Source organism: Physeter macrocephalus, chromosome 2 (genome assembly GCF_002837175.3).
Source record: "Physeter macrocephalus isolate SW-GA chromosome 2, ASM283717v5, whole genome shotgun sequence".
NCBI lineage: Eukaryota > Metazoa > Chordata > Mammalia > Artiodactyla > Physeteridae > Physeter > Physeter macrocephalus.
In genome coordinates this window covers 71,620,719-71,646,955 of record NC_041215.1, presented here as the reverse complement: position 1 = coordinate 71,646,955, position 26,237 = coordinate 71,620,719, and the positions used below count along the sequence as shown (strand labels likewise).

The 26,237-nt window shown below is 35.1% G+C and overlaps 1 protein-coding gene across 4 annotated transcripts in view; it reads left to right on the top strand.

Moving 5' to 3' along the window:
* Positions 1–21,041, top strand: part of GALNT3 (polypeptide N-acetylgalactosaminyltransferase 3) — a 47,301-nt gene extending 26,260 nt beyond the window's left edge. For 3 of the 4 annotated variants that reach the window (XM_024122397.2, XM_055088242.1, XM_055088255.1), the window contains 9 exons: positions 3,675–3,847; positions 7,530–7,679; positions 9,334–9,568; positions 10,186–10,303; positions 11,729–11,929; positions 13,934–14,065; positions 14,274–14,375; positions 18,505–18,657; positions 19,529–21,041. In XM_024122397.2, coding sequence (XP_023978165.1) covers positions 3,675–3,847; positions 7,530–7,679; positions 9,334–9,568; positions 10,186–10,303; positions 11,729–11,929; positions 13,934–14,065; positions 14,274–14,375; positions 18,505–18,657; positions 19,529–19,651 — 1,387 coding nt within the window. In that variant the 3' untranslated portion in view covers positions 19,652–21,041. The remainder of the gene's footprint in view (positions 1–3,674; positions 3,848–7,529; positions 7,680–9,333; positions 9,569–10,185; positions 10,304–11,728; positions 11,930–13,933; positions 14,066–14,273; positions 14,376–18,504; positions 18,658–19,528) is intronic. The other variant, XM_055088258.1, reaches the window with a different exon arrangement.
* Positions 21,042–26,237: the final 5,196 nt, after the last annotated feature.

The window sequence follows — 26,237 nt, the reverse complement described above, 5'->3', positions numbered from 1 at the left end:
TAAGGAGGAAATACGGGGTGGATTTTATGGGAAATGTGGGAGGTGGAGGAGTTGTTTCTGTTCTTCTGTGTATTGCTATAGAATAGAAATATTAACAACTGTGCCAAGATTTTGGAGCTATGATAGTTTATGAGCTAAGTCATAGACTTTGTGGCTACTTTTAGTGCTATAACTACATTTCAGAATGTCCTGTGTTTTGTAACCTTTCTTTTAAGAGACAGTATTGTTTTAATTACTAGTTCAACTGTGATTCTTTCTCTGGAGTTTTGTTGAATAAGCTCTTGTATTTATAGAGTTTTCTCCCTTTCTCTTCTGAGAGGCCAACATTGCTTTTCATTGTCACTTTGTTTACATGTTTATCTCAAATATACAGTATTTTGATTAAAATCCCCCCCAGCCCCCCATTCTACTGTGCTCTTTGTTCTTAGTTAACCATCTTGTTATCTTTGAGGTAGTGTTCAAATGCGCTGTTTGAACAGAAATAGCTAAAATGAATTTCAGCACTTTCAAACAATCTGTAGATTTGTTAAAAGTGCAAGATAGACAAACTGTAAGCAAACAGTGCTTACATATTTTGCTTTCTAGTTATAAGAGAATTAAATTTATAAGTGAACCTGAAGAAAAGTACTTTAGTAGACTTAGGTCTATTGCTTCCTTCATATTTTTCTAGGTTTATGATCATGAATACCTGCTCCAACTATGAGTTCCTCAATATTGAAGCTGTGTAGATTAGATTTCTGTTGCTCTATTCTAATCTGTGTGGTTCAAGGTTAAATTGCTCATCATTTTAAATGAACGTGTGAAGAAACAAATGAATGTAAAATAGTCTAGTTGTTCTGACAGGGCATAGTATAGTTCCTTTTTTATGCTAATAGGTTAAAACGCAATATGGCCCTTTACTGATTTGGGGAGAGGTCTTGATTGAAAAGCAATCCCCATCACAAATCAAGAAGCATGATTTTTATTCTTTGACATGACAAAGGGAGCTCAGGATAAGCCTTTTCTCCAATATAGCTTTGAGAAACTGCAGTAATATTCAATAATGTTAATCAATATGTAAGTGCAAAATAGCTATGCACACAAAGAACCTTTTTTTTTGGACAGGAATGTGTACCTAGAACTGTGAAGATTTAATACTCTCATACTTTAAATTTAACTTATATCATCAAGGAACACATTTTCTGAAGAACTGCTAATCTTTTACATGCTCATTAGAAATATAGATCCAGTTTCTCCCGAAGCCAGATGGTCTTGTGACTGATAATTTAAGCACATTTCTATATGCCAAATTTTTCAAATGGTTTGACTGGGAATCTGTAATCACTTTGGCAAGTTATTTGAATTTCACTACTTTAAATGACATGTGAAACAACTTTTAAACATAAGTTGAGCATGCTAATTGTTTCAAAATAAATGGGGTTTATGAAATCATACTGTGAAATTTTATTATCACTTGCATTGATGATATAACATGGCACTTGATATTAGTACTTATCAGTTAAGCAAATAAATCCTTGCTTAAACTGAGGGAAAGCCTTGTGAGATTAAAGAGATAACACTTTATTAGTGTGAATTTTTGTAAAGTGTCATACTTTTTTTTTTTTTTTGTGGTACGCGGGCCTCTCACTGTTGTGGCCTCTCCCATTGCGGAGCACAGGCTCCGGACGCGCAGGCTCAGCGGCCATGGCTCACGGGCCCAGCCGCTCCGCGGCATGTGGGGTCCTCCCGGACCGGGGCACGAACCCGCGTCCCCCACATCGGCAGGCGGACTCCCAACCACTGTGCCACCAGGGAAGCCTTAAAGTGTCATATTTTAAATCTTCAAAACCTTTTTATAATTCTATATTAATACTATATTAATTAGTCACGTGGCAAATAAATATTGGAAAATTTTTTTTAAAATCCCAAAACTCCCTCCCCAAAATGCTTATAAGACAAAATTATAAAGTTTTTTCCTAAAAAAGAAATACTATAGTATGGAGTTTTTCATAATTTTTACTTATACTTTTATGTTGGCTTATAAGACTTTATGTATTAAAAATACAAGCTTATATTTAGTCATTTGTTTCCATGTAATTTTAACTCAAAGATAGATAAATAGGTAGTTTGTGTTTGGACTTTATTTTTAATTGATAGTTTATCCAAAATTCACTTTAGAATATATCATTTGCTTTCATCTACCAGTGAGGATGAATGTGATTATTTTCTTCTGGCTATGCATGTATGTTACACTTTAAAATCATGATGGTCCTAGAGAGCAAAATCAGTTTCACCTTCCTCCTCTTTTCCTACTCAGTGGTGTTGACACCCTCTCAATATTTTATCCCTAATTTAATTCCTTTCTTATCACTACAAATATTTCAACCTAAAGACGTCCTCTCAGGAAAGGATTTGAAACACATTCATACTGAGGTATGGCTGTAAAAGTAGTAATTAATGAGAGCTTGTAGAATATCTCTTTTAGGGTGGCTTTCCCAGGCCACCATTCTGGGGGCTCTGGTTTCCCCATTGGCCCTGGCAGGGCAACCAAAGTGTGCTGGGCTCCTATCTCCATGAGTGAATGATTTACTTCCTTACCTTTGGGTTTGAACAGCACTCTTTGATTGTTCACACACTACTTGTAGTGGCTTTTGACTGTGTAGGAGGATTTCATAGTCTGTTGTCTAAAATTGTACAACCATTTATGGTTATCAAAGATCCAGTTATTTTACTTATTTATCTTTACCATAGACCACACATGTTTTATGTCCCAGCTTCACTCTGTTTGATTTTACAGTGTTTTGAAGCCCTCTCCTATATGTTATTTCATTTGATCCTCACCTCAACTCAGCAGGTGAGGGACTGTGGTCATCTCCATTCTCAAAGCCTGGAGATTGTACAGACCCACATACACCCCAATGGCTTCATATGAAGATTATTTTCATTGAGGATGACATTGCTATCAAAATGAATTCAAGATAAATTTATAACTAAAGTTTTTAGTGAATGAATAATACCACTAATCAGTCAAAAACTATTTAGGGTCTCTCTCCTTACTGGAGCAAAATCTTTAACACAGCATGGCACGTGACATATGGTAGGTACTTAAGTTTTTGCTGAAGGAAATAGACTTTATAGTAAGCAGTTTTTTCCCCTTTTGGTTCAGTTACAGGTTAAGGAAATTGATTAAACTTAGAAAATATTACATTCCTAGGAAAGTATCTAATTTAAGAAAATCTCTACAAAGATGAATATTCATTTAATAATTAAAAATTGCAAATGTTAAGAAAAATGCATGATTTCTACAAGGAAAGAAAAAAACTTGGTTTGTATTTGAGCAGTTACAAGTATTTGCTATTTTTACAGGTTGTCTCACTTCTAGGTTATTTTTCTTATTTAAAATGTTATTTGTATTTAAAATTATATTATGGAGAAAGCTTACAATAGCATGTTTTAATTCGTGACATGTGATCAATATCAGTGGACATGATCTCTGGGTGAGTGGTCTATTTGTAAGAAATTTTGTTTTGATCTATTTGCCTTTATATAGCATTAAGATCATCTTACATATAAATAAAGTGTCCACTATAATTTCTATTGTTTTAAAGGTTTAAATAATGATAATTTAGTAATGGTATAGCTGTGAAATAAAGTAATAAAATTCATAATTGTTCTTCTACTTTGACTTTTTCTAGATGTATTGAACAAAAATTTAAGCGCTGTCCTCCCCTGCCTACCACCAGTGTCATAATAGTTTTTCATAATGAAGCATGGTCCACACTGCTTAGAACTGTCTACAGCGTGCTCTATTCTTCACCTGCCATATTGCTGAAGGAGATCATTTTGGTGGATGATGCTAGTGTAGATGGTAAGAAAGCACATGCAAATTAGATTGTTTCCTAAGTAAATCCATGTGGCATTGTCCAAAGTCTACTTGGGTATATTGTGCTCTCTGTGTGCCACCTCAGATCTTGAATATAGTGTCTTGGATGCTATATATGATGAGTGAAGGGAGAATCCAAGGAAGTCCATATTCAAATATTTTGGAGTTCAAAAATGTGTGAAACGTGTGAAACACCATTATCTATAACTTTGTAGCCCTCAATATGAGACTTTTATTGTAAGACATAGTGGTTAAGAGCACACACTTGAGCCTTGAGTTAGGCTGCCTTGATCTGAATCCCAGTTCTGGTCCTAACCAGCTATGTAATTTGGGAAAGTTACTTAACCCCCCTGTACCTCAGTTTCATTATCTGTAAAATGGGGGAAATGCCATATTTCATCAAATTTATTGTATAATACATCATTAGTTTACATACCAGTAGAATAAAAGACCCTTACAGCCAATTAAACGAACATGCCATTGCTTATAAGAAGTATATAATTGTATAGCTTAGAAATGAGGGAATACATAAGTAGTACATAACTCCTAGGGTTGTTTTAAAGATTAGAAGAATTAATATAAATAATATATTAATTAATAAATAATATCAAAGAGTAGTTAAAAATTACTGAAGAGTTACCACATCCTGTTTTATTTTGGTGCTTTTAAATATTCCAGTACCATTTACAAAGCTAGCCAAAATCTTTAATGAATTTTCACTTAATTTTATGTCAGTAATCAGTTGCTAAGTTACACATTTTAAATTGGACTCACAAGGATAATCAGACAAATACTATAATTTGCTGAGTTTTCAAATATTACAAGTATTTTAAGTACCAAACAGATACAGTTTATTTCAATGATTGCGAAATTTATTCCTGAATGAGCCCAAGTTTGGAACTAGATTCCTTAAAGTCAAATTCTAGCTCCAGCACTAATGAGCAGTTTCCTTATATCTGGAAACTGAGGATAACACTCTTCCGTCAAATCCAAAGCACCATCTACTGTAAGGTAAATCATTACTTTACAGACAATGAGAAAAAAAAACCCACTACCTATTAGGTGACATGTCATCAATTAATTATAAGATGTATGCAGACTTTAGATGTGGTTGTAAGTGAATAAAGCATAACATTTTTAACCTAATGTTTCAACCTAATGTTTCAACCATTTTAATCTTTTCCTTTTCTTTCCTAATCACTGTCTACATAAACATATAATGTTTATCTAATTATATACATGTTAGAAATCTAGTTTTGAAATCTGACATTTTCATGTAACATTATTAGCCTGTTTCTGTTACCTTCAGAACTTTAGTTTTGGGCTTCCCTGGTGGCGCAGTGGTTGAGAGTCCACCTGCCGATGCAGGGAACACGGTTTCGTTTCCTGCTCCGGGAAGATCCCGCATGCCGTGGAGCGGCTGGGCCCGTGAGCCATGGCCGCTGAGCCTGCGCATCAGGAGCCTGTGCTCCGCAACGGGAGAGGCCACAGCAGTGAGAGAGGCCCGCGTACACAAAACTTTAGTTTTAATGACAAAAATGGACTAGATACATTTTACTTAACCATTCACTTTTATTTTCCCCTTAGCCTTACTATATGTAATACTACAATAAATATCCTTGTGCTTATGTTATTTTCCTTTTTTTGAATTATATCCTTAGATAAGTTAGGAGAGGTAGGACTGCTTGGTCAAAGGGTCTGAGTATTTTTTATAATTCTTTATAGCAATCAACAATAGATTTGGAAAAGTTTTCTTGGCGAGGGCTATCTTTGAATAGTAGTGTAATTTGTCTTATTGAATCAGTCAAAGAACTATCTAATGAGTCCACACTGTGGAAAATGTGTCCCTCATTACCATAGCTTGTGAAGTAGAAACCATAGTCCCTGACTTCAATTTGCCTAAGGAAAAGCAGCATAAATATGTAGGTAATCAATTAACAGATAGCTAAATCCCAATGATAGCAAACAAAATATAATTAAGATTTTCAGAGCATAGACCATGTGCTAGTTAGTCCTTGTCTTAAATGTTTTATTTGTACAATAATCTTTCATTGTATCCTCCTAACAATTCCCTGTGAGGGTTAGTTCTATTAGCCCCATTTTTTCTATCATCTCTCTTTATAGGTAAAGAAACCGAGGTACAGTAAGGTAAAATAACTTGCCCAAGGTCACATAGCTAAAAGTAATGGTGCTATAAATCAAACCCAGGAAATCTGATTTCATGGCTTTGTGTTTTTAACTTCATAAAATTAGGGTGTGGATGGGGGCTAAATTTAAAGGGCAGGTAAGAATTTATAGGAAGTTCAGAAGTTGTGGGTGAATAAAAATTTCTTAACATATGAACAGTGGGAGTGTTTATTGACGGAATCTGTAGTGACTCTGTTTTAAAAATCAACTCCCATTAAGACCTTTAAAATGTTTCTATTTTATAAGTTGCTGCTCTGTAAGTCTATGATTAAAGCAGAAATAGCTATGATTATATTTTTAAGACAAATGACAATCCTACTTGTCTTTCAGAGTATTAATTCTGAGGTACTTAGAAGGTGTTAAAAAAGTTAATCTGTTACTCTGAGACGATAATGTTTAGATAGGCTTATTTTTCCACAAAAGTTATTCCTGGACTCTTACCTCCTTCATGAATGTTTAAGCTTTAAATAAGCAACTCTCTTATCTGCACCACTGGAGAATTTTTAAAAATATGTAATTACAGATAAAGTCAAAGTCACCTGCAATTGCTTCTGAAATCTGGCAGAAGCAAACATCTACCCAGGGTGTTTGCTGGCATTCTCAATATTCCCAAATCTTTTTGAGTCTGTGCTATGGGTCCAAGAAGGCCACTTGAAGAACTGCACTATATACTCAACAAAGCGTCAAGAATTCCATGGTGAACAAGCAGGCTTAAGACGTTGTTTAAAAATATGGACAACACTTGACTGACTTGATTGATGTGTTTTTCTTTTACCTGCTATTTTAACTCTTGCTTAGTATGTATGTCATCCAAATTGGAATATTGAGTATCTTAAATTATACACACCCATGACTAAAATTTTGCCTGTTTCTAACCTCATTCCTGATTTACATACTCTTTTCTTCCTTCATATTTTTACTGGAAAAAATTCTGTGTCAGGAGACTCTAGAGCTTTCAAAAATTTTTTGCTGACTCTTTGTAGAAATATTCCCAAACTGCTGTAGCCCTGGATTTTCCTACTCATCTTTCTCTCAAGATTTTGGTCTTAAATTATTTTTCTATACATTTGCAGATTTAAATGCCAATTTAAATAAGAATCAAATATCTTTTTGGCCAAATTCAGTTTCTTTCACTCCTTTGTCCCTTTTCTCTGGCCTCTAAATGAGTCTTCTTAACTCCTGGGGTCTATGCCTTTGGAAGTCTCCCCCCCAAACACATTGTGTTTACTGATATGACATGGGCAGGATAACTATGTGTGGTAATGTCATGCATTATAATCGTTCAGAAGTTAAGATCTGTATATATAATTTTTGTTTTCCAATAAGAGTAGAAGATATAATTTTTGTCCTAAGGATGGATGTGTACAGCTGTTAAGATTATGCATGTGGAGGACTCATTGCCCTGTGGTTTCTTTATTAGCTTTCATATATATGAAAATATACTTAGAAAGGAGTTAATCTTGATTTTTTTTTCTTACAGAGTACTTGCATGGTAAACTAGAGGAATATATGAAACAATTTTCTATCGTAAAAATAGTCAGACAAAAGGAGAGGAAAGGTCTGATCACTGCAAGGTTGCTAGGAGCAACAGTAGCAACAGCTGAAACGCTCACATTTTTAGATGCTCACTGTAAGTATACATGTATAGGCATAGCTGTAACATTTTCCCTCCCCCTCCCTCTAATTTAAAATGTAAGGAAACCTTTTCTTTAAATGCCTAATTGCATTTTCTTTAACATCATTTTCAGCTAGTGATTATAGCAGTGACAGCCCAAGCAGATTACAGCTCTGGGTAGGAAATTCCTTTCACTTATTCAAAGATCTTACGTCCTTTTGTTTGAGGCCCCTTAACTTTATGGCCTCCAGTGACCAGCTTCCCCAGCGAGCTATCCATGCCTAGGATTTTTTCATATGCTCATTTTGTCAAAAAAATGTGGTTTTCCTTATTATTCTTGATTACTACACTTTAAAGTGAGTGAAAGTTTTGTTTGTTTAAGTATAGTCAACCCTAGCATTAAACTTTGTCCTAGTCCTAACACTTTTACTTTTTATATTTCAGTTCTTTTTTTTTCCCCCAAAGATTCACACACTCCTTTTTGTGCCAAGTTAGGGCTGCCCCTTTGCAGCTTCTGGTATCTTTCCCATGAATGTTGTTAGTTTTTGTTTGTTTTTGTTGCTGCTGGGCTTTTTTTCTTTGTATTTTAATTTTTTTTCAGTGTCAGTGATTTTAAATAAAGTACTTAGACAGTATTTTTAGAGTCAATGTTTAAGGTACATGTTAGGTATTACTAAAATGTCACTTATTCCCTCGAGCTCTAAGTTTAGTGAGTTTTATTCTTTGTATGAGTGTTTAGCTTTGGATTGACCAACCTTTAGGTTATGTTTGACCAAGCAAATGGTTTTGAGCATACGCTAATTGTTACAGAAGGGCTTTTGGATTTGCTTGAGTCTCTTTAGAGCTTTCACATTCAGTATTCTCTTAATACCTGGCATTTAAGAAAGGTCTAAAGGTAATCCAGGAGAGGTGTTTTCAAAAGGAAATGGCTGCTTCTCCAGCATTCCCTCTCCTGGTCTAAAATTACAATACTGTCAGACTGGGCATTCTTCCTCTCCAGGCAAATGTGTCTGATGGTCCTCCTGGACCATGACTGCCAAACTGCACTGAACGATGGGAAGCCCTGAGTAGCACTGTACATGCCACATCTCCTGAACTCTATGTGTGATGTGAGACAGCCTGGCCTGAGGCCAGAACCCAGACCGTTCATGCCACTCCTCCACTCTCTTTCATTAGGGCTGGGCAGGTTTGAATGGTGCTTTGTCTCCAACTGCTGAAATCAGACTATTCTGACTCCTTTACTTATTTTCTCCTAAGACCCTATCAGAGAAATGAAGATTTCAGTTACTATACCTTACTCAGGGAGACAAGTTTAAGTAAATCAGAACACTTCTGGAGCTAGGTGGTATGGATCAGCAAAACGTTATCCTTGATTCATAGCCCATTTTAAAGAGAAATACACAGTCTGAAACTTAAATATATCAGTATCATTTTGCTTCCATTGTAAGGTTAAAAAAATCAGTCATTTCCTAACTATGCTTAATCTTGTCTTATATTTTTCATCCTACCCTTATCTCACAAGAAACTTTTAAGAAATCTCCCCTATATAAATGTTCAAAACACTAATGACTTGGTTATTCTCATTTCTCTGTAAACCCTCTTCCAAAACACAAAAGGAAAAAAACCCTGAGTGTTTTCATTGAATTAATTAAAATTGTATTCCTTCTAGGTGAGTGTTTCTATGGCTGGTTAGAACCTTTGTTGGCCAGAATAGCTGAGAACTACACTGCTGTCGTGAGCCCAGATATTGCATCCATAGATCTGAACACGTTCGAATTCAACAAGCCTTCTCCTTATGGAAGTAACCACAACCGTGGGAATTTTGACTGGGGCCTTTCATTTGGCTGGGAGTCACTTCCCGATCATGAGAAGCAAAGAAGGAAGGATGAAACTTATCCAATTAAGTAAGATGATTGCTCTCAAAGTCTTATATACAGTTCAAGTATTTGAATAGGCATGCATTCTTTGCTTTTTACAGTAATTTCTGCAAAGGTAATTCACATTAACAAAATAAAGAATACGTGTATTCTGCATGGAAGGAATAGGAAAGTCATTTATATATTTATGTACTTGTTTATACATAATGTTACTGAGTAGGAAGTAGAATTAAGTGAGCTCTTATGTCTTCCTTATAATCATTACTTAAGAATCTTTTTTTTTTTTGGCCAAGCCGTGAGGCCAGAATCTTGGTTTCCTTACCAGGGATCGAACCCGGGCCCCCAGCAGTGGAAGCACGGAGTCCTAACTACTGACCACCAGGGAATTCCCTTGAGAATCTTTTAAGTTTGTTTAGAAGACACAATAATTTTGTTCTGCTAGGGAAGGATGCTTAAAGTACTTCCTCCCCATCCTCCAAAACTTGACTTTGAAGATAGCATTTTTAGTTTTTATTAATCTATATAAAGCCTTGAAATTGTCATCTCTCTTTAATTTATTTGTACATTTGATTCAGTTGCTCTTAAAATATTTTTTTTTCTTATTTAGTTTTTATAACAAAGTTTAACAATGGATTATTTTTCAGAACACCCACTTTTGCAGGAGGCCTTTTTTCCATATCAAAAGACTATTTTGAATATATTGGAACTTATGATGAAGAAATGGAAATTTGGGGAGGTGAAAATATAGAAATGTCTTTCAGAGTAAGTTTATAAATATAGCGCTCATACTAAACAATGAAATATATATTTCTAGTTGGCTGATACAGATTATCATGGATGAATGTAGTTTACTTTTTGTGCTTTCTAAAATTTAATTGTTAGAAATTTTAGAATAAATATATTTCCTCTTAAAGTGTAACTTAATATATTTATTTATTGCTGCCAGTGTAACAAGAAGAATCAGTTAAACGCCTGTGTCCAGGCAGTAACACCAATTAATGCACTTGTAGCTACTGAATTCCAGCGAAGATAAATATAATTAAATCTAGTGCTTCAGGAAATTGGTTGATTATCAAGCGAGTCAGAATGGAAAAACATTTATGTATAATTTTAAAGGACATTGAACTTAACTCTTCGGATTAAACAAGCTTTTTTTCCCTATACATATTAAAAGTTAATATGAGAAATAAAAGAAAGGTTTTGGATGGTCTCCACATGTACATATTTGATTTCATGAGTTCATTTTCTACAATGATTTTGTCATTCATTTCTTATCACTTAGGCTGGAATGTAGTGGAAAAAGAACTGAACTAGGAGTTGGAAGATTTGAGTTTTGGCTCTGGCTTCATCACATAATGGCAGTGATGATCTTGGCCAAGTTTGAGCTGCTTAAGGGCAGGGGTCTTGTTTTATTCATTTAAGTATTCCTAACCCCCAGCACATGTTGGATCTCAAGCAGTCTGTTGAACTGAACATATCACCAAGCTTTCTCACTTGTTTAAACAAAAAAGAAAGAGAGAGAGAATACAACCACTGCCCTAATATTAGCACATATTATTAAACATGACTTTTAGATTTTTCATTTATGGCAGAACAAACTGTCAAGATATTTAAGTGAGTAGGTATTGATTTAGTGATTTGCCATTTTAGAGTTAATGCAAATAAGTTTTTTTGACCCTCTATCTCTAAATAGTATGAAGTTTTTATAATGATCAATTTTAATAGATTGTGCTTTGGTAATAATGACTGTCTGGAATTTGTTTCTTGATCACAAAATTGAATATATGAGAGATAAATAGAGTCTGGGCTCACTTACTCCAAGTCTGCTGTGGAAGTCAAATGCAGAAGAGCCATTGGTCTTCTGTGGATACTAGAGAGCTTGCATAATTTTTGCAAAAAAAAAAAGAAGAAATTGTGGACTTTACTTTTTTGAGAGATCTGAAATCACTATTTTGTTAAAGTAATTTCTGAAAATGTGGGGGTTTTTTGTCTCTTGTGTCTGTACCATTTAATAATAGTTCTTTATCTTTGAGAACTTAAGTTGAACTGGCAGTGAACAGAGACTATTTGTAAAGCTGCAATAAATCTCTTATTTTGTTTTTATTAGTATCTTAAAGGTGAACTTAAAAGCAACACTTTGATTTTCCTAAAATACTGTAAATTTAAACAAATATCATTAATTATCAGGTGTGGCAATGTGGTGGGCAGTTGGAGATTATGCCTTGCTCTGTTGTTGGACATGTTTTTCGCAGCAAAAGCCCTCATACCTTTCCAAAAGGCACTCAGGTGATTGCTCGCAACCAAGTTCGCCTTGCAGAAGTCTGGATGGATGAATATAAGGAAATATTTTATAGGAGAAACACAGATGCAGCAAAAATTGTTAAACAAGTAAGTTAGGACTAAATAATTAAACTACGGTAAAAATCCACAGCAAGTTCACATGTCCTTTTACCTGTTTGAGCCAACTCAAGCCTAAAACATTTTTTTTAAAAGTTATTTTTAAAGCTGGGCTTTTGAACTCAAAAGTATATAACTCATTGATGTCAGTTTTCTTTTCTTTTTTTTGAAAAAGTCAAGTAAACTGAATTTAAAAAGTTGAGGCATTCTACCTGATGTTACCCTTTTAATATGGAAGATATTTAGTTTTTGTAACTGCTTTGCTTTAGTATTTTACTCAAAGAAAATAAGATTAAGTGGAACTGCTTTTAACTGGTTTTAGGTGATGTGATTAGCACCTAAATCAAGGTGCTAAGTGGCATTTTGAACGGGAGAGCTAGACGGTGTCAGAATGGGGCAGGAGAATGAACCAGAAGTATCAAGCTTTCTTATTTCCAGTTCTGGTTCCACTGCTCCCTGGAGAGGTGACTTTGGCAAAGCCCCTTGAGACTGTGAAATGGTTATGGTGCTTCATAGGGTGGTTGACAGATTGGCCAGACATGGAGCATGTGCTCCACCACATTTCTTCTCTCTCCCTCCCTGTCTTGAGATAAAATACTTGCCTGTCTCCCAGAGCAGCTGTGAAGTAAGGAAACAAGTGCTAACAAATGCATGGCACTGTGGTTGTTATTGACCTGTCCTAGATCAAAGCTCTGCAGAATCATCATGCCTAATGCATTAGAACTGAGTCCCAACAGTTTCAATATTGGATGTGGTAAATAAACTAGACAGTTTAAGGACATGCTTCGGCAAATGGCACCCAACTCTTTGTAAGAAACAGTGCTGATTTGCAAGCAGGTATATATTGGGATTAAAGGGCATCAACATTTCGAATGTCATAAAGAAAGATCTGGTTACCTCATTTCCCTTTTTCTTTGGTCTCTGGTATCTCCCGTAACATGTCAGCACCATGCAAAGTCAGAGCACTACTGGGTCAGATTGCTACTTTTTACCCAGGGCCACCAAAACAAATCGGGCAGATTGTGTATTGCACAAAAGTACTTGGCTAACCAGGTGAGTGGATGCTAAATACAGCTTATGCTCTCTTGTCACCAACAAAGGGGCAAGTGAGCCAGCAAACCCTTGTTTTTAACGTAGGGCAAGTAGACCCATACGGTAAAATGCATAAGCTACCCAGAAGTCCTTCAGAGTCTCATACTTTTTGCTAAAACACCTGGGTTCAAAACATTGAAGATGGCAGAGAAAATATTTTCCTTAGTTGAACTGATAAGCTTTGAGTATTTACTTTTTCATATATTTAGGCACCCACTGTAATTTTTCTTTAAAATTTTGCCTGTAGCAAATACCTTTTCAATTTAATAGTGTTTTTTTTTAAGTTTTCTTAGTCCTTTTAAATAAGGTAAAGGAAAATAAAATACAATTGATTAAAAACTTGACTTTCTCTACTAGAACATTGTTATTGTTAGGATATTATTAGAAGATATTGTTAGGAGTAAGCAACACCCTTAAAACTAGAAAAAAAAGATTCCCAACTGCGTTGCTTTTTGTGGTCTTGACTGGAGAAGAGATATGTTAACATTATGCACAGTTGGCACTGTTTCTCTATACCTGCTTTCTCACACCACACTTTACGTGTAAAGACCGCTTTTGTGTATAAAACTAGGATCAGTTTTGGATGCCCCCACTACCATTTTTTGCCTTCAGCATTTCGCTAGGGATCTTTGTCCCATGACAGAGGTTTGTGGCACAAAGGAAGAATAAAATAGCACTAGGTCGGCACTGCGATGGTCCTTGATTCTCTGTGAAGCCAGACGTGAGCAGCCAGGCATACTTGTTGCCTGAATGAATGGTGACTGTAGTTAAATCGCATCTTACATTTTGGCCCAGAATTTTTTTTTTTAAAGACCTAAATGTAAGTACAAATAGTAGCATTTGAAGTACTTTATCAGTGCTGTTTTAATTAAGCATCCGCCTTCACTTCTCATCTTTCTCCAGAAGTCATTTGGTGATCTTTCAAAAAGATTTGAAATAAAGCACCGCCTTCAGTGTAAAAATTTTACATGGTATCTGAACAATATTTATCCAGAAGCGTATGTGCCAGACCTTAATCCTGTTATAGCTGGATATGTGAGTATTTTCCTGTTCCTTTTTACTTGGTATACTCCCTTCTACCAATATTTATGTGGTTCAGAAAAATTGCTGAAATATTTTATGTTTTATTGCTTTTGAGATTTTACATTATTATTATTAACACCACTTCCTGAAATTAATTGCGAAAAAATATAAACCACATAGATTTTTTTTTTAAATTTATAACTTGAAAATTTCCCTTTAGATTAAAAGTTTTGGTCAGCCTCTATGTCTGGATGTTGGAGAAAATAATCAAGGAGGCAAACCATTAATTTTGTATACGTGTCATGGACTTGGGGGAAACCAGGTGAGCACTGCACTAAAAATCCTCCCTTCTCTTTAGTACCTACAAACAGAAGTAAGTTGTTGCACGTTTTTCAGAATCCCTAAATCAATTTTATGTTCCGGTAAACTGGTATGTGAAATGTTTTTAGATTAAGTTTGGCAATTCATATAGAAGTTGCAGAGTACTTTATTTTGATTTTTACTCTGCCTCTGAAAGCAGTTTGAGGTTGCTTACCCATTTAGTAGAAAGGCAAATGAGAAAATAATAGAATAATGCCATTTGAAATGAAAAACAGGATCTTCTATGTGAATCTTTGATGTTGCATGACTATTAGCATGGTGATTTTGCTAAATTATATGTAAAGGCTATATTTAACTGGATTTGACGGCAAATAACATCATGTTCATACTGTATTTTTGTGGTCCATGATATTAAAAGTTTGATGGAGATACACACACACACACACAGATATATACAGATACATATACATATATGTACATATATGTCGATGATGTGTATATATGTTCATATCTTAAAATTTTCCTTACATACTATATATTAGAAGAAAAAATAATTATATAAATAGGTACATTCTTTTAGAAATACCACTGGACTATCCTAGTAAAAATTAAGGTTTTGAGTAATGAGAAATATTTCCTCATTTGTAAAAATCTTATCACTAAATGTAAATACTTATAAATTTATTTCAGGCTTCCTTTAGCATTTCATCTATTTTATCGTAAAAGTTGAAGATATATTTTATACATTGTTCTGTTTTTCTCCTATCATTGCCATAAAGATGTTTTTATAGTTCTGTCTCTAAAATAATTTTTAAATTATAAATAGCATATAGCCATCTTTTAGAAATTTGGGGATGCTGAAATAATTCACATATTCCTTCAACAAGTGTTTGTTTGGCGCCTATAATGTAACTCACACTCTTATAGTAGTGAAAAAGACAAAATCTCTATCTTGTGGAGCTTGTGTTCTAGAAGGAAAGGAAAAAATAAATATGTAATTTTAGGTATAAAGAAAAATAAAGCAGAGTAGGGGGATAATATGTGTGCAGCGGGGGTAGTTATTTTCGGAGGTTCAGGAAGACGTTTTTGAGAAGGTGACCTTAGAGTGGAGGCCTGAGGAGTTGGGAGAGGAACCATGTTCCAGGAGGAGAGCATCTTGGCAGAGGATGCAAGGCCAGAGGCCCAGCAGCAGGTAAAAGGAGCAAGCATAAAACCAGTGTGGCTGGAGCAGAGTGGTACAGGAAGAGAGGGGTGGAAAATGAGGTCAGAGACATGAATTAGGGGCCAGGTCATATAAGGCTTTGCTGGCCTCATTAAGGAACTTGAATTTAATTCCAGGTGTGACAGAAGCCACCTGAGGATTTTGACTTAAAGGATTATATTTTCTAGTTTATATTTTAAGAAGATAGGGCTTCCCTGGTGGCGCAGTGGTTGAGGATCCGCCTGCCAATGCGGGGGACACGGGTTCGTGCCCCGGTCTGGGAAGATCCCACATGCCGCGGAGTGGCTGGGCCCGTGAGCCATGGCCGCTGGGCCTGCGCATCCACAGACTGTGCTCCACAACAGGAGAGGCCACAACAGTGAGAGGCCCACGTACCAAAAAAAAAAAAAAAAAAAAAAAAAGAAGATAACTCTGGTTTCTATCATCCCTGACATAGCCATTGATTTTATTTTGATTTATTTCCTTTAAATGTTATTTTCAATCAAGCATTACATTTAAACTAGTTTGGGAATTGTAGTTACTTGAGTGTTAGATGTTTTTGAGATATCGTCTAACTCGATCATTTCCTCATGTTCCCTTCTACTGTTTTGACCAGATAATGATATTTTTTTTATAGCATAAAACTCCATTTTAACAGTATTGCACTATGCCAAATGAAAATAAGTATTTTGATAATGTGACTAAATTGACTAATATACTGGTGCAGTGCAGTTTAATTCATTATGGCTTTGTAACACAATGCTTTGCCTCTTCTCCTTTCTCTTCCAGTATAGTTGTCCTGGTTCTAAGTTAAAATTCTCTCCAGTGTTCTCAGCAAGATAATACCATACTCTTTGGTTGTCTAAGTATCTTCAACTATTCTCCATTCCTTATAACTTCCGTTTTAATGGTTTTTAAAAAATAATATGAGTAATTTAAAGTTCTGGTCAGCCTTTCTTATCGTCTTTGAAATCCTAAGGTTTATCTTTCTTAAAGAAGTACAGCCAGAGTGCTGTTTTCATGATCTAAACCCATTTTTTTTCAATGTCTCCATCTGAAGAGCTATTCGTTATAAAAATGATATTATATTTGTGGAATGAGATAAATTAAGCATGAGGCTAAGACCAGGGGAACTCAAGATTAATTCAGCTAATGTTTGTGGAGTGCCTACTCTAATACACATAAAGGGTTTAGAACAGTCCCCGCCTAGCACATAATAAGGGCTCAATAAATATTAGAGCTAAGACTAATAATTTCACGATTGAAAATCAATTATGTTCACTCATTTTTTCTTTGGAATGTCAACATTATGAAATATTTGATGTATAATGGATGTTATTACTAGATACACTGCCTGACTTTGGTCTATGGTGAAGTCAGCTAGGTACACACACAATTCCAATAGAGTGCTATGAAAGTTATCTCTGATGGACTATGGGAAGCCTGAGAAGAGTGTAATTTTGTGCATAGGACAAATTCAGGGAAAACTAAAGAAGGAAGGTAATATTTGAATTGGCTTTTGAAGGATCAAAAGGAGTTAGCTAGGCAGAAAAGGATCCAGGAAGATATTCTAGGGAGTAAAGCAAAGTGGAGTTATGGATACATATGTTCTGCATTGGTAGAATTGTGTGAAAGGAGCATAGTGTATAATTGGGACAATGGTTGATGTTAGACTGAAAGTGGAAGATTTCACGTACCAGTTAAGAAGTGTGGACTTTATCTTAGCAACAGTAGTGATTGTGAATCACTAAGCAGGGAATGTAAGGGATCAAATCAACGTTACAAAAGACTAACTGGCAGCAGAGTGGACTGAATTATAGGAGCAGAAATTGGAGGTACCTGGAGGTATTGCAGTAGAGATTTTGAGTGCCTGAACAAAAGAAGTGAGGATGTGGAAGTAAGGATGGGTGGGATGGTAACATCTGAGAGGAAAATTCAGTAAGACTAAGGGGCTACTTAATTGGACATGTGGGGAGAGAGAAGCATCAATAATAGTAACAATAGCTAAAAATGTATTGAATGCTTACCATGTACCAGTTATTGGTCTAAATGTTTTACATGTATTAAACCATTTATCTTCATAACCCTATGAGGTAGGAGTTATTAAATTACCCATTTTACAGGCAAGGAAACTGAGGCAGGGAAAGTGTCATCGTGTGCCCCCCGCCCCCCACCTTCGTGCGGCTTGCAGGATCTTAATTCCCCAACCAGGGACTGAACCTGGGCCATGGCAGTGAAAGCAACGAGTCCTAACCACTGGACCACCAGGGAATTCCCAAGAGTACCCCGTTCAAATGTTTCTAGTTTAAATGAAAATGCCATTAATTGAGATGAATAAGAGAGAAGAAACACTTGTGGAGAGAAAGAGGTAGTTAATGGGCTTGCTAAACGTTTCCAGGCTCTTTTCTGTGGCAAACCTATTCTAGCCTCCATCCTACCTGATAGCTTCCAATTTCTGACATGGGAAGGAAGACAGTACCTTCTTTTTTTTTTTTTTGCGGTACGCAGGCCTCCCACTGTTGTGGCCTCTCCCGTTGTGGGGCACAGGCTCCGGACGTGCAGGCTCAGCGGCCATGGCTCATGGGCCCAGCCGCTCCGCGGCATGTGGGATCTTCCCGGACCGGGGCACGAACCCGTGTCCCCTGCATCGGCAGGCGGACTCTCAACCACTGCGCCACCAGGGAAGCCCATAATACCTTCTTAATTAAGTAACTATCTGTTGGTGATAGGCTGGAGAAAGGCTATAATATCTTCTGTCCCAAAAACTCAGGTTACGATTCTGATACTTACTTCATTGTATTATTTTGGTGAAGTACACATGACTCCATTATTCAGTGAGTTGCTGATTTTTTTTTTTTTTTTTGGCCGACAATTTTGCAACTGAGGATATAGAGTGCTCTCATCAGTAACAGCATTCTTCCTTTCACAGTACTTTGAATACTCTGTTCAACATGAAATTCGGCATAACATCCAGAAGGAATTATGTCTTCATGCTGCTCAAGGTGTCGTTCAGCTGAAGGCATGTGCTTACAAAGGTCACAAGACATTTGTCACTGGAGAACAGATATGGAAGATCCAGAAGGTACCTCAGTACAATTAATTCACCCCTTTATATAATTATTTTGATTAGCTCTAATTGCTTATCTGGGAAAATACATGAAACATACTATATTGATATTATCTGTCAAAATTTCTGTCTTTGTTAACTTTGTCATTATGTATGTCTACCCATGTGGTAAGAAAGAAGATATCTATGAATTAAATACTCTTAGGAGCAAAATAGTTGTAAAATGTCTTAGAGCATGATTTATGCAGTTCAACATGTCTGTGGATTATTAGTAATACTTGTTTGTATATGTTTTAGAATTTCTTATGATGCTTCTTGTGACAGTCATACTTTTGTTTTCCTGGCAGAGAAGAGAAAAATAATTATTTTTTCTTACCTAAAGTGATTAATTCTTTCCTTCCCTATTTTAGTACTTTTTCATGAATCTAGAATTGAGAGAATATGTGAAAGGTTTTTTTCTGTTTTTAAACATATGTTTTCAAGCTTAGCTGGAAACTAGCAGTTCTTACCTGAATATTGTTTTGTGTAATTCTAGAACACTATAAGACTGACTTTTATGACAGGATTTTTTAGAGTTTATCACTTATATCAATGAAATATTTGTTATTTGAGAACTTGATTGAGACCTTTTTCTGCATACCTCTCTTCATTTACATAACACCTTCTGTGAATTGAACAGTGGTGGCATAAATGATGTTGCCTACACCAAAAACCAACAAGATTTTATCAGACATAGTAGATATTAGAAAGATTAAAAGTTAAGAATGGTGTATATTTGTTATGTAAGTCTCCCTTTGGCTTCCATGAGACCATAAAGTGTTTTTATATTTCTCCGTTAACTTTGAGTTTTGAAACTTAATGTCTGTTGTATTTCTTTTTATTCTAGGACCAACTTCTATATAATCCATTCTTTAAAATGTGCCTTTCAGCAAGTGGAGAGCATCCAAGCTTAGTGTCATGCAATCCATCAGATCCACTCCAAAAATGGATTTTTAGCCAAAATGGTTAAGTGTTCCTTAAAATTAAGGAGTTGAAAAAGGAGATATTCTTTCTCATAAAACTGTGACTAGGCATACACTGTAGTTTTTGAAAATTATGCAAAAGCAGCTAATTGTAACTTATTCCAAGTGCATTTTTCTTATTTATATCTTAAAATGTCTATGTAGCACCGCTACAGAAATCCCTTAAGTTTCCATTTCAAAGCACAATAGCTAGTAATACCAAAGACTATTTTGAAATGTCCAGATGCAGAGGAAAAAATGTTTACAGTATGATGAAAATAATTTTCCAAGTAAAGCGATGTTTGTGTGCTTTGTACACTTGAGAATATGCATAGTTACATTCACACACTCACAATTTAAAATTTTTCTTCTAGTTTTTTTGTGGGGAGGGAGAAAGATTTGATACTGTATTTTTTTAACTACATAGAAATGGATCAATGAAGGTCAAAAATTGGCCTTTGTGTAAAACCAGGAAATTTTTTATAGAGCTAGAATTTATTATATAAAAATGCAGGTAAACTTCTTTTGCATTTTGTTAACTTATCTGTCAAATATTTCCTTAAACATGAAATTAAATGATTAAGGAGAAGACTATTTTTAACACTTCAATTTCTTGGCAAATTTAAAAATATTTCTTAGTCTAAAGTTCACTTGACTTGAAGCAAAAGACTTAAAAAAATAACTATACTGTGTGTTTTCCCAAAGAAATTTTAAAAAAACCTCTAAGTCGCTATCTGTTAAAAAGGTGTCTTTTTCCTTTCTGTTAGTCTTTTTTCCTATCAAAATTCACTAATCTTGAATGTTTATGAAACTGAATTTCAAATGCAGAATACTTGACTCATTTAAAGCAAAATTTTTTTTGTTACTGATTCAATTATAGATTGTCTTTGTAATGAAGTTTTTCACCAAAAAACCTTATTACTATCTATGGGAAACACAATAAAACAAATTCTTATCACTATTGTAATGATTTAAGTTTTTTTATTTTTTGGATAAAATATATAATTGATAATAGCTAGGGGGAGCATGAATTTTGTATCCTGAATTTCTAAGCACCAACTGCAGAGTCATCAGATATTTCTGAAGGGGAAAAAACATTTAATAGTAATGGCATAAAAAGTGGGGAATGGAGAAGATTCTGTGTTAGATATTTAGAAAATTTTGTACCAATTTCTGATAACTTTCCTTGAGCATATGATAGAGTAATTTTTTTAAAACTATGATGCTTACTGAGAAGATTTAACAATTTTTGGTCATTTTATATATAGATCTATTCTTATTGAAGAAGTAATGTATGATTGGCTTTATGTTTTAAACCTGGCTTCAGTTGTACGTAAGAAAATATTTTAAAATTATTGGCTCCATCTTCTCATTGTTTGTACTTTGAACTTACATTAAAAAAACCTCTGCACTCTTTAATTTATTACAATGCCAACTTTTATTTTAATTCAACTGATATTTATTGTGTGTCTAACTTTGTGCCAGAAGTTATGGTAGGCCTAGTAAGACTTATATTGCCTTTGAACTTAGGTCTTATGGAGCAGAAAGATAAATAATTTTGAAATAGCACAGTGAGTGACATTATGATGTTATATTTTATGATGCAAATGACAGTTCACTATTCATATTGAGTATTTCTTTGGTAAGTAAAGGTATTTATTACTTTTTCTAATACTAATATGTATTCTGAAATATACACTAGAGCCCACATACATGTATAATTTCTGTTTCTCAATTCATTAACTCTAGAGTGAACATCCAGGAGCAAATATTGCTCTTAGAGTTCATTGTATCTCACAAAACAAAACAAATCCCCAAAGGTATTTTATAAATTATGAGCTTAAGTCAAGCATATTTAAAAAAAAAAAATCTGAGCTCCCTCTGTGTATTAGTCATGTATCGTCATGTTAAGATCCAACCAAAATCTATATAGATTAGGTTGATTTTATTATGTCTTCATTATATGCATTCAAAGGGAGAATACTTTTTACCTGATTTGGGAGGCTCAGGCTGTTGCTCAAGTGTCATATAATTCATTTCATTAAGAATTTGTCCTTCAGGTAGAGGGTAGTATCTTTTAAAATCTGAATTTTGAAACAGTGCTAGCAGGAGGTTATTTATTGAATCTGGTTGCCATCTACCTGAGAGATTTGAATGCACTCAAGTGTGAAATTGTGGAACTCTTGTTCAGTTTGAAGCTACCTGGGAAATGGTCTAGTGGCTGCAGAAGACCTGGTATGTTGCCTTCATTCCAGAGGACCAAACCTACTCAGGTAAACCTTATGGGTGTAAAGCCGTGATGTGACCACACAATTAACCACAGTAGAAAATAAGCAGTAAACTAAAATTGCCTATTACTACAATTGATGGTAATGAACTTTTAAGTCACTGTATTGACAAAGAATTGGCCTTACTGTTGATAGACAACTTAATTAAATACTATGTGAACCATCAAAATATAAGTTCAAAAAGATAAGAGCTACTATTTCTGAGAAAGTAAGGTTGGATGCTTTGTAGAAGCTAGAAAAAAGTCAAATTATTTTTTAAAATGCTCCTAAGTTATGTGTGGATAAGAATTAGAAAAGAGAAAGCAAAAATCAAATTGCTTCACAATTGACCTTAAAGAAAGCAAAACGAAATATCTTCAGATGATACATTTTTAGTGTGGTTATGCAGAAAACTTGTTGCATAATTCTTGTAAACCAATTCATATTCTTATTTATTTAATGCTTCTTGTATACCATTCTGTTATTTCATGAATGCAATTTTTCTTTTATTTTGCTAAGAATATTAATGGAATTTGAAAATTTTTGTGTTTTCATCTACTGTATTGACTGTTTCCTCTGAGCTACATTTTTCCCATGTTGTTTTACTTTCTGCATTTCATAATGGATACTTTCCTTAAATGTCTGGTGATTCTTTATTGTCTGTTTATCTTTAACAGAGAATCACTGAATACTTATTGGAAAACTTTGTAGTATGGGGAGGGCTTGTTGACTGTGGTCTTTCATAGTAGATGATGTTATTGGGACTCTTGTACTGAGAAACAAAATGGCTGGTTAGATCCCCAGAGAAGAATCTTCCAATCACCTTCCTGGAGGGTATATACCCAAATGTCGTTGGGCGAAGAAGACTGGGGGTATGTTTTCAATATAAGACTCCTGTCCTCAACTGTGCTTTGTGTTACCTGTTCTAGGTACCCTCTCTGTTTTACCCTCTCCAGTGAGTGAATCTCTCAGCTGCTGCTTGAGTACAGGAGAGGAACTAGGGGTCTAAATGTCTGGCAAATAGACTTTTAGCTAGTCCTCCTCTTTCAACTCTATTTTCTCCCTCACTTCCAGAGGCACCTAGTACCACCAGTTCTTTGTTATTTCAGTGGACTTGCAGTGTAAAATGGATTACTGCTCTGTTTTCTCCACTGCTAGCTTTGAATTAACCTTCCTTCATTCTGTTGACACTCACTACTAATTGGTTTGCTTTCCAAACTCTGAAATTTTGTCACTGAAACTCTTTCTTCCTGTGAATTTATGAATTTTTTCTATATCTTGACTGTGATTTTCCTAGGCGTTTGGATGTTACCAGAAGAGAATGAGGGTCAAATCTGGTATTCTTAATGAAAAACTTCCATTCATTCTTCAGTGACCTCCAATCTACCTCTGTCACTGACAACTTACAAGTTGCCAAATCCAATATCCCTTTTCCTGTCGTATAACTAAGCACAGCAACGTTTGACGTGATTGACTACAACCTCGTTTTTTAAAATTTTTGAAACCCTTTTGTCTCTGGGCTTCTCTGGCACCGCATGCTTCTATCTCCAGTCCTACTGCCCTTCTCCAGACCATCATATCTCACATGGAGTAAGATGGTCTTTTAACTAATTTCCCTAATTTTTTTTGTCATTCTGACCCAGTCCGTGCCTCTTTCCTGCCTCATCTATGACCAGGTTTCTCTGGCTCATTGTGCTCCAGACACAGCAGTTGCCTCTTCCATTTGTCTCATGTCAAGCTTGTTCTTGTTTCAGAGCCTATGCTTTCTTTGTCTGGATGCTCTTCACAACAATATCTTTTACATGCTTCAGGTCTTAGATCAAATAACATGTTCTCAGAAGAGATTACCTTTATAAAGTAACTCAATCACTACTGCATCACCCTGTTTATTTCCTTTATTACATTTACAATTGCCTGAAATTATTGTCTTATTTTATATGTGAACTTGTCTTTTATCTCCACTAAGTGTCAGCTTCATGAGGGCAAGGTAAGAAACAATGAAATTCATGTCACATTACAATTTAGGTAATGTGTACATCTACATAAAACCACTCTGTATTTTAAACACAGAATGGGTGCCAATGATGAAGGGCTATGAGCATAGGAGTGGAGGATGTGGAGGAACAATGGGCAAAAATAAAGAGAACAACAACAAAGAAAGGATTTTGCTTGGACTGATGAAGATAGATACAAATTAAAAAAAAATCTTGATAGGAAAAATTATCTGAGTCTATACATTATTTCTTCAAAAGATGTTTTACAGAGAACATAGATTTATTTATAAAATCCTATAGTACAAGAATAATGGAACCAAAAAATAACAGTACTAATTCACATAGCAAAGAGTAAATTTACGAAACTCATTACCTAAAGAGTTTATGTATGTGGAAATTTTGCGTAGATATAAAATAAACTCAGCAAAATTGATGATTGATCAATTCACAATTGATAAGGAAAGGTAAGATGTTTAGCATGTTCCCAAGCTTTTAGGGTGACACAAAGGCTGATAGGCATGTCCCCAAACCTATCCCTTGAGCACATCAGTCACAGACGCATACTTCTTTGAAAGTTAGCTATGAGAGTGTTTTTTTCTATTTAACAGTTTCTTAATTTTAAGGTATTCCTTTGGAACCTCAGCTATCCATTGTGTAAATTATGGAGATGTCTATTTTTTTTTCCGGTGGATATTTTGAAAATGTCTCCCCTTTTAAAACAACATTAATTATGAAAAACATTTTTCTTTGAAAGTATGAGAGGAATCCAAGGTGTTTTAAAAAAAGTTACTTTCAATGACTTAATTTTAAAAAAAAGACCAAATAACTTCTACTTATTTGTAAAATTTTGTTAACTGGAAGGAGCATTATTTCATATTCTGTATTAGAGTGCTTTTATTATTTTATTTTTCCATCAGAGTTCTTAACTCTGGATGACTTCTGTGGAAAAGGAATTTGTTGAAAGGATACTGAGTAGGTTCACAGAATCATTTGGAACACTGGAGATAACGCTAGAAAAATGGGCAGGACAAAGCAAAGCGTGTAGCTTTGAAGCGGAAATCATGCTGCAGAAGGATGCTGGTGAGGATACCATTTCCACTACTACCAAACACCAGATGAACGGTTTGCCCCTCTTAGTCACTTGGTGTTGGCATTGGCCACTGCTGACACTGGCTACTAGATGACCCTCCTGCTATAGTTGTGACTGGATTCCCGAAGTTACTGCCATGGCTGCTAGCGTGAATTCTCACTGCCAGTATCCAGGCTGTTCATGTGCCCTCCCCGCAAGGGAATGGAGCTTATGAAAGTTGGTATCTGGCCCTGGGGCTTCTGCAGCAGAAGGCAGAAATTTCACAGGCATAGGAAGGGAGTTTAGATGCCAGGGAGCTAAAAAAAAAAAAATAACAGATGATTTTAGAACAAATCCTAGGATTTGTAAACTATAACATGATTTCTTTCCTTGCTATCTTTTCCTTTAAAGTTTAAAGCACACATATTTAAATGATTATACATATTATATGTACGAAAATGCTTCCACTTAATCATATTGTGAGCACTTTCTCACTGTCCTCTTTTTTTGCCTCTCAGGTCAAAGATATTATATTTTTTTAATTCCTGTGCTGTGTAGAGTTAGATAATTTGTTTTCTACCAGTAGCAATTTTTAGTTTGTCTGATAAAGTTAACTTTTTATTGAGACATAATTTATACACAATAAAATGCACAGAGCTTTTGTTGTTCATCATAATGTTTTTGAGATTCATCCATGAAGTTTTATGTATCTGTAGGCTTGCCTTTTAACTGCCGAGTAATATTCCATGTATGAATACATCATGCTTTGTTTATCCATCTTCCATTGATGGACATTTCAGTTGTTTTTAGTTTTTGGCTATTTTGAACAAGAGTGCTATGAACGTTCACATACAAGTCTTTCTGTGAATGTATGGTTTTACTTCTTTTAGATAGATACCTAGGAATGGATCATAGATTTGATGTATGTTTAACTTTAAAAGATACTGTCAGTAGTTTTTTAAAAAATTTTTATTTTTAATTTTATTTATTAATTTTTTTGATCACGCTACGCAGCTTGCGGGATCTTAGTTCCCCGACCAGGGATTGAATCCGGGCCCCCGGCAGTGGAAGCGCAGAATCCTAACCACTGGACCACCAAGGAATTCCCCAAATAGTTGTTTTTTAAATGGTTGTAATAGTTTATATTCCCACCGGCAGTATATTAGAGTCCCCACTGGCTCTGAGTCCTCGCTAACATTTAGTATTTTCAACCTTTTTGATTTTAGGCATTCTAGTGAGTGTGGACATGTATCTTATGGTGGTT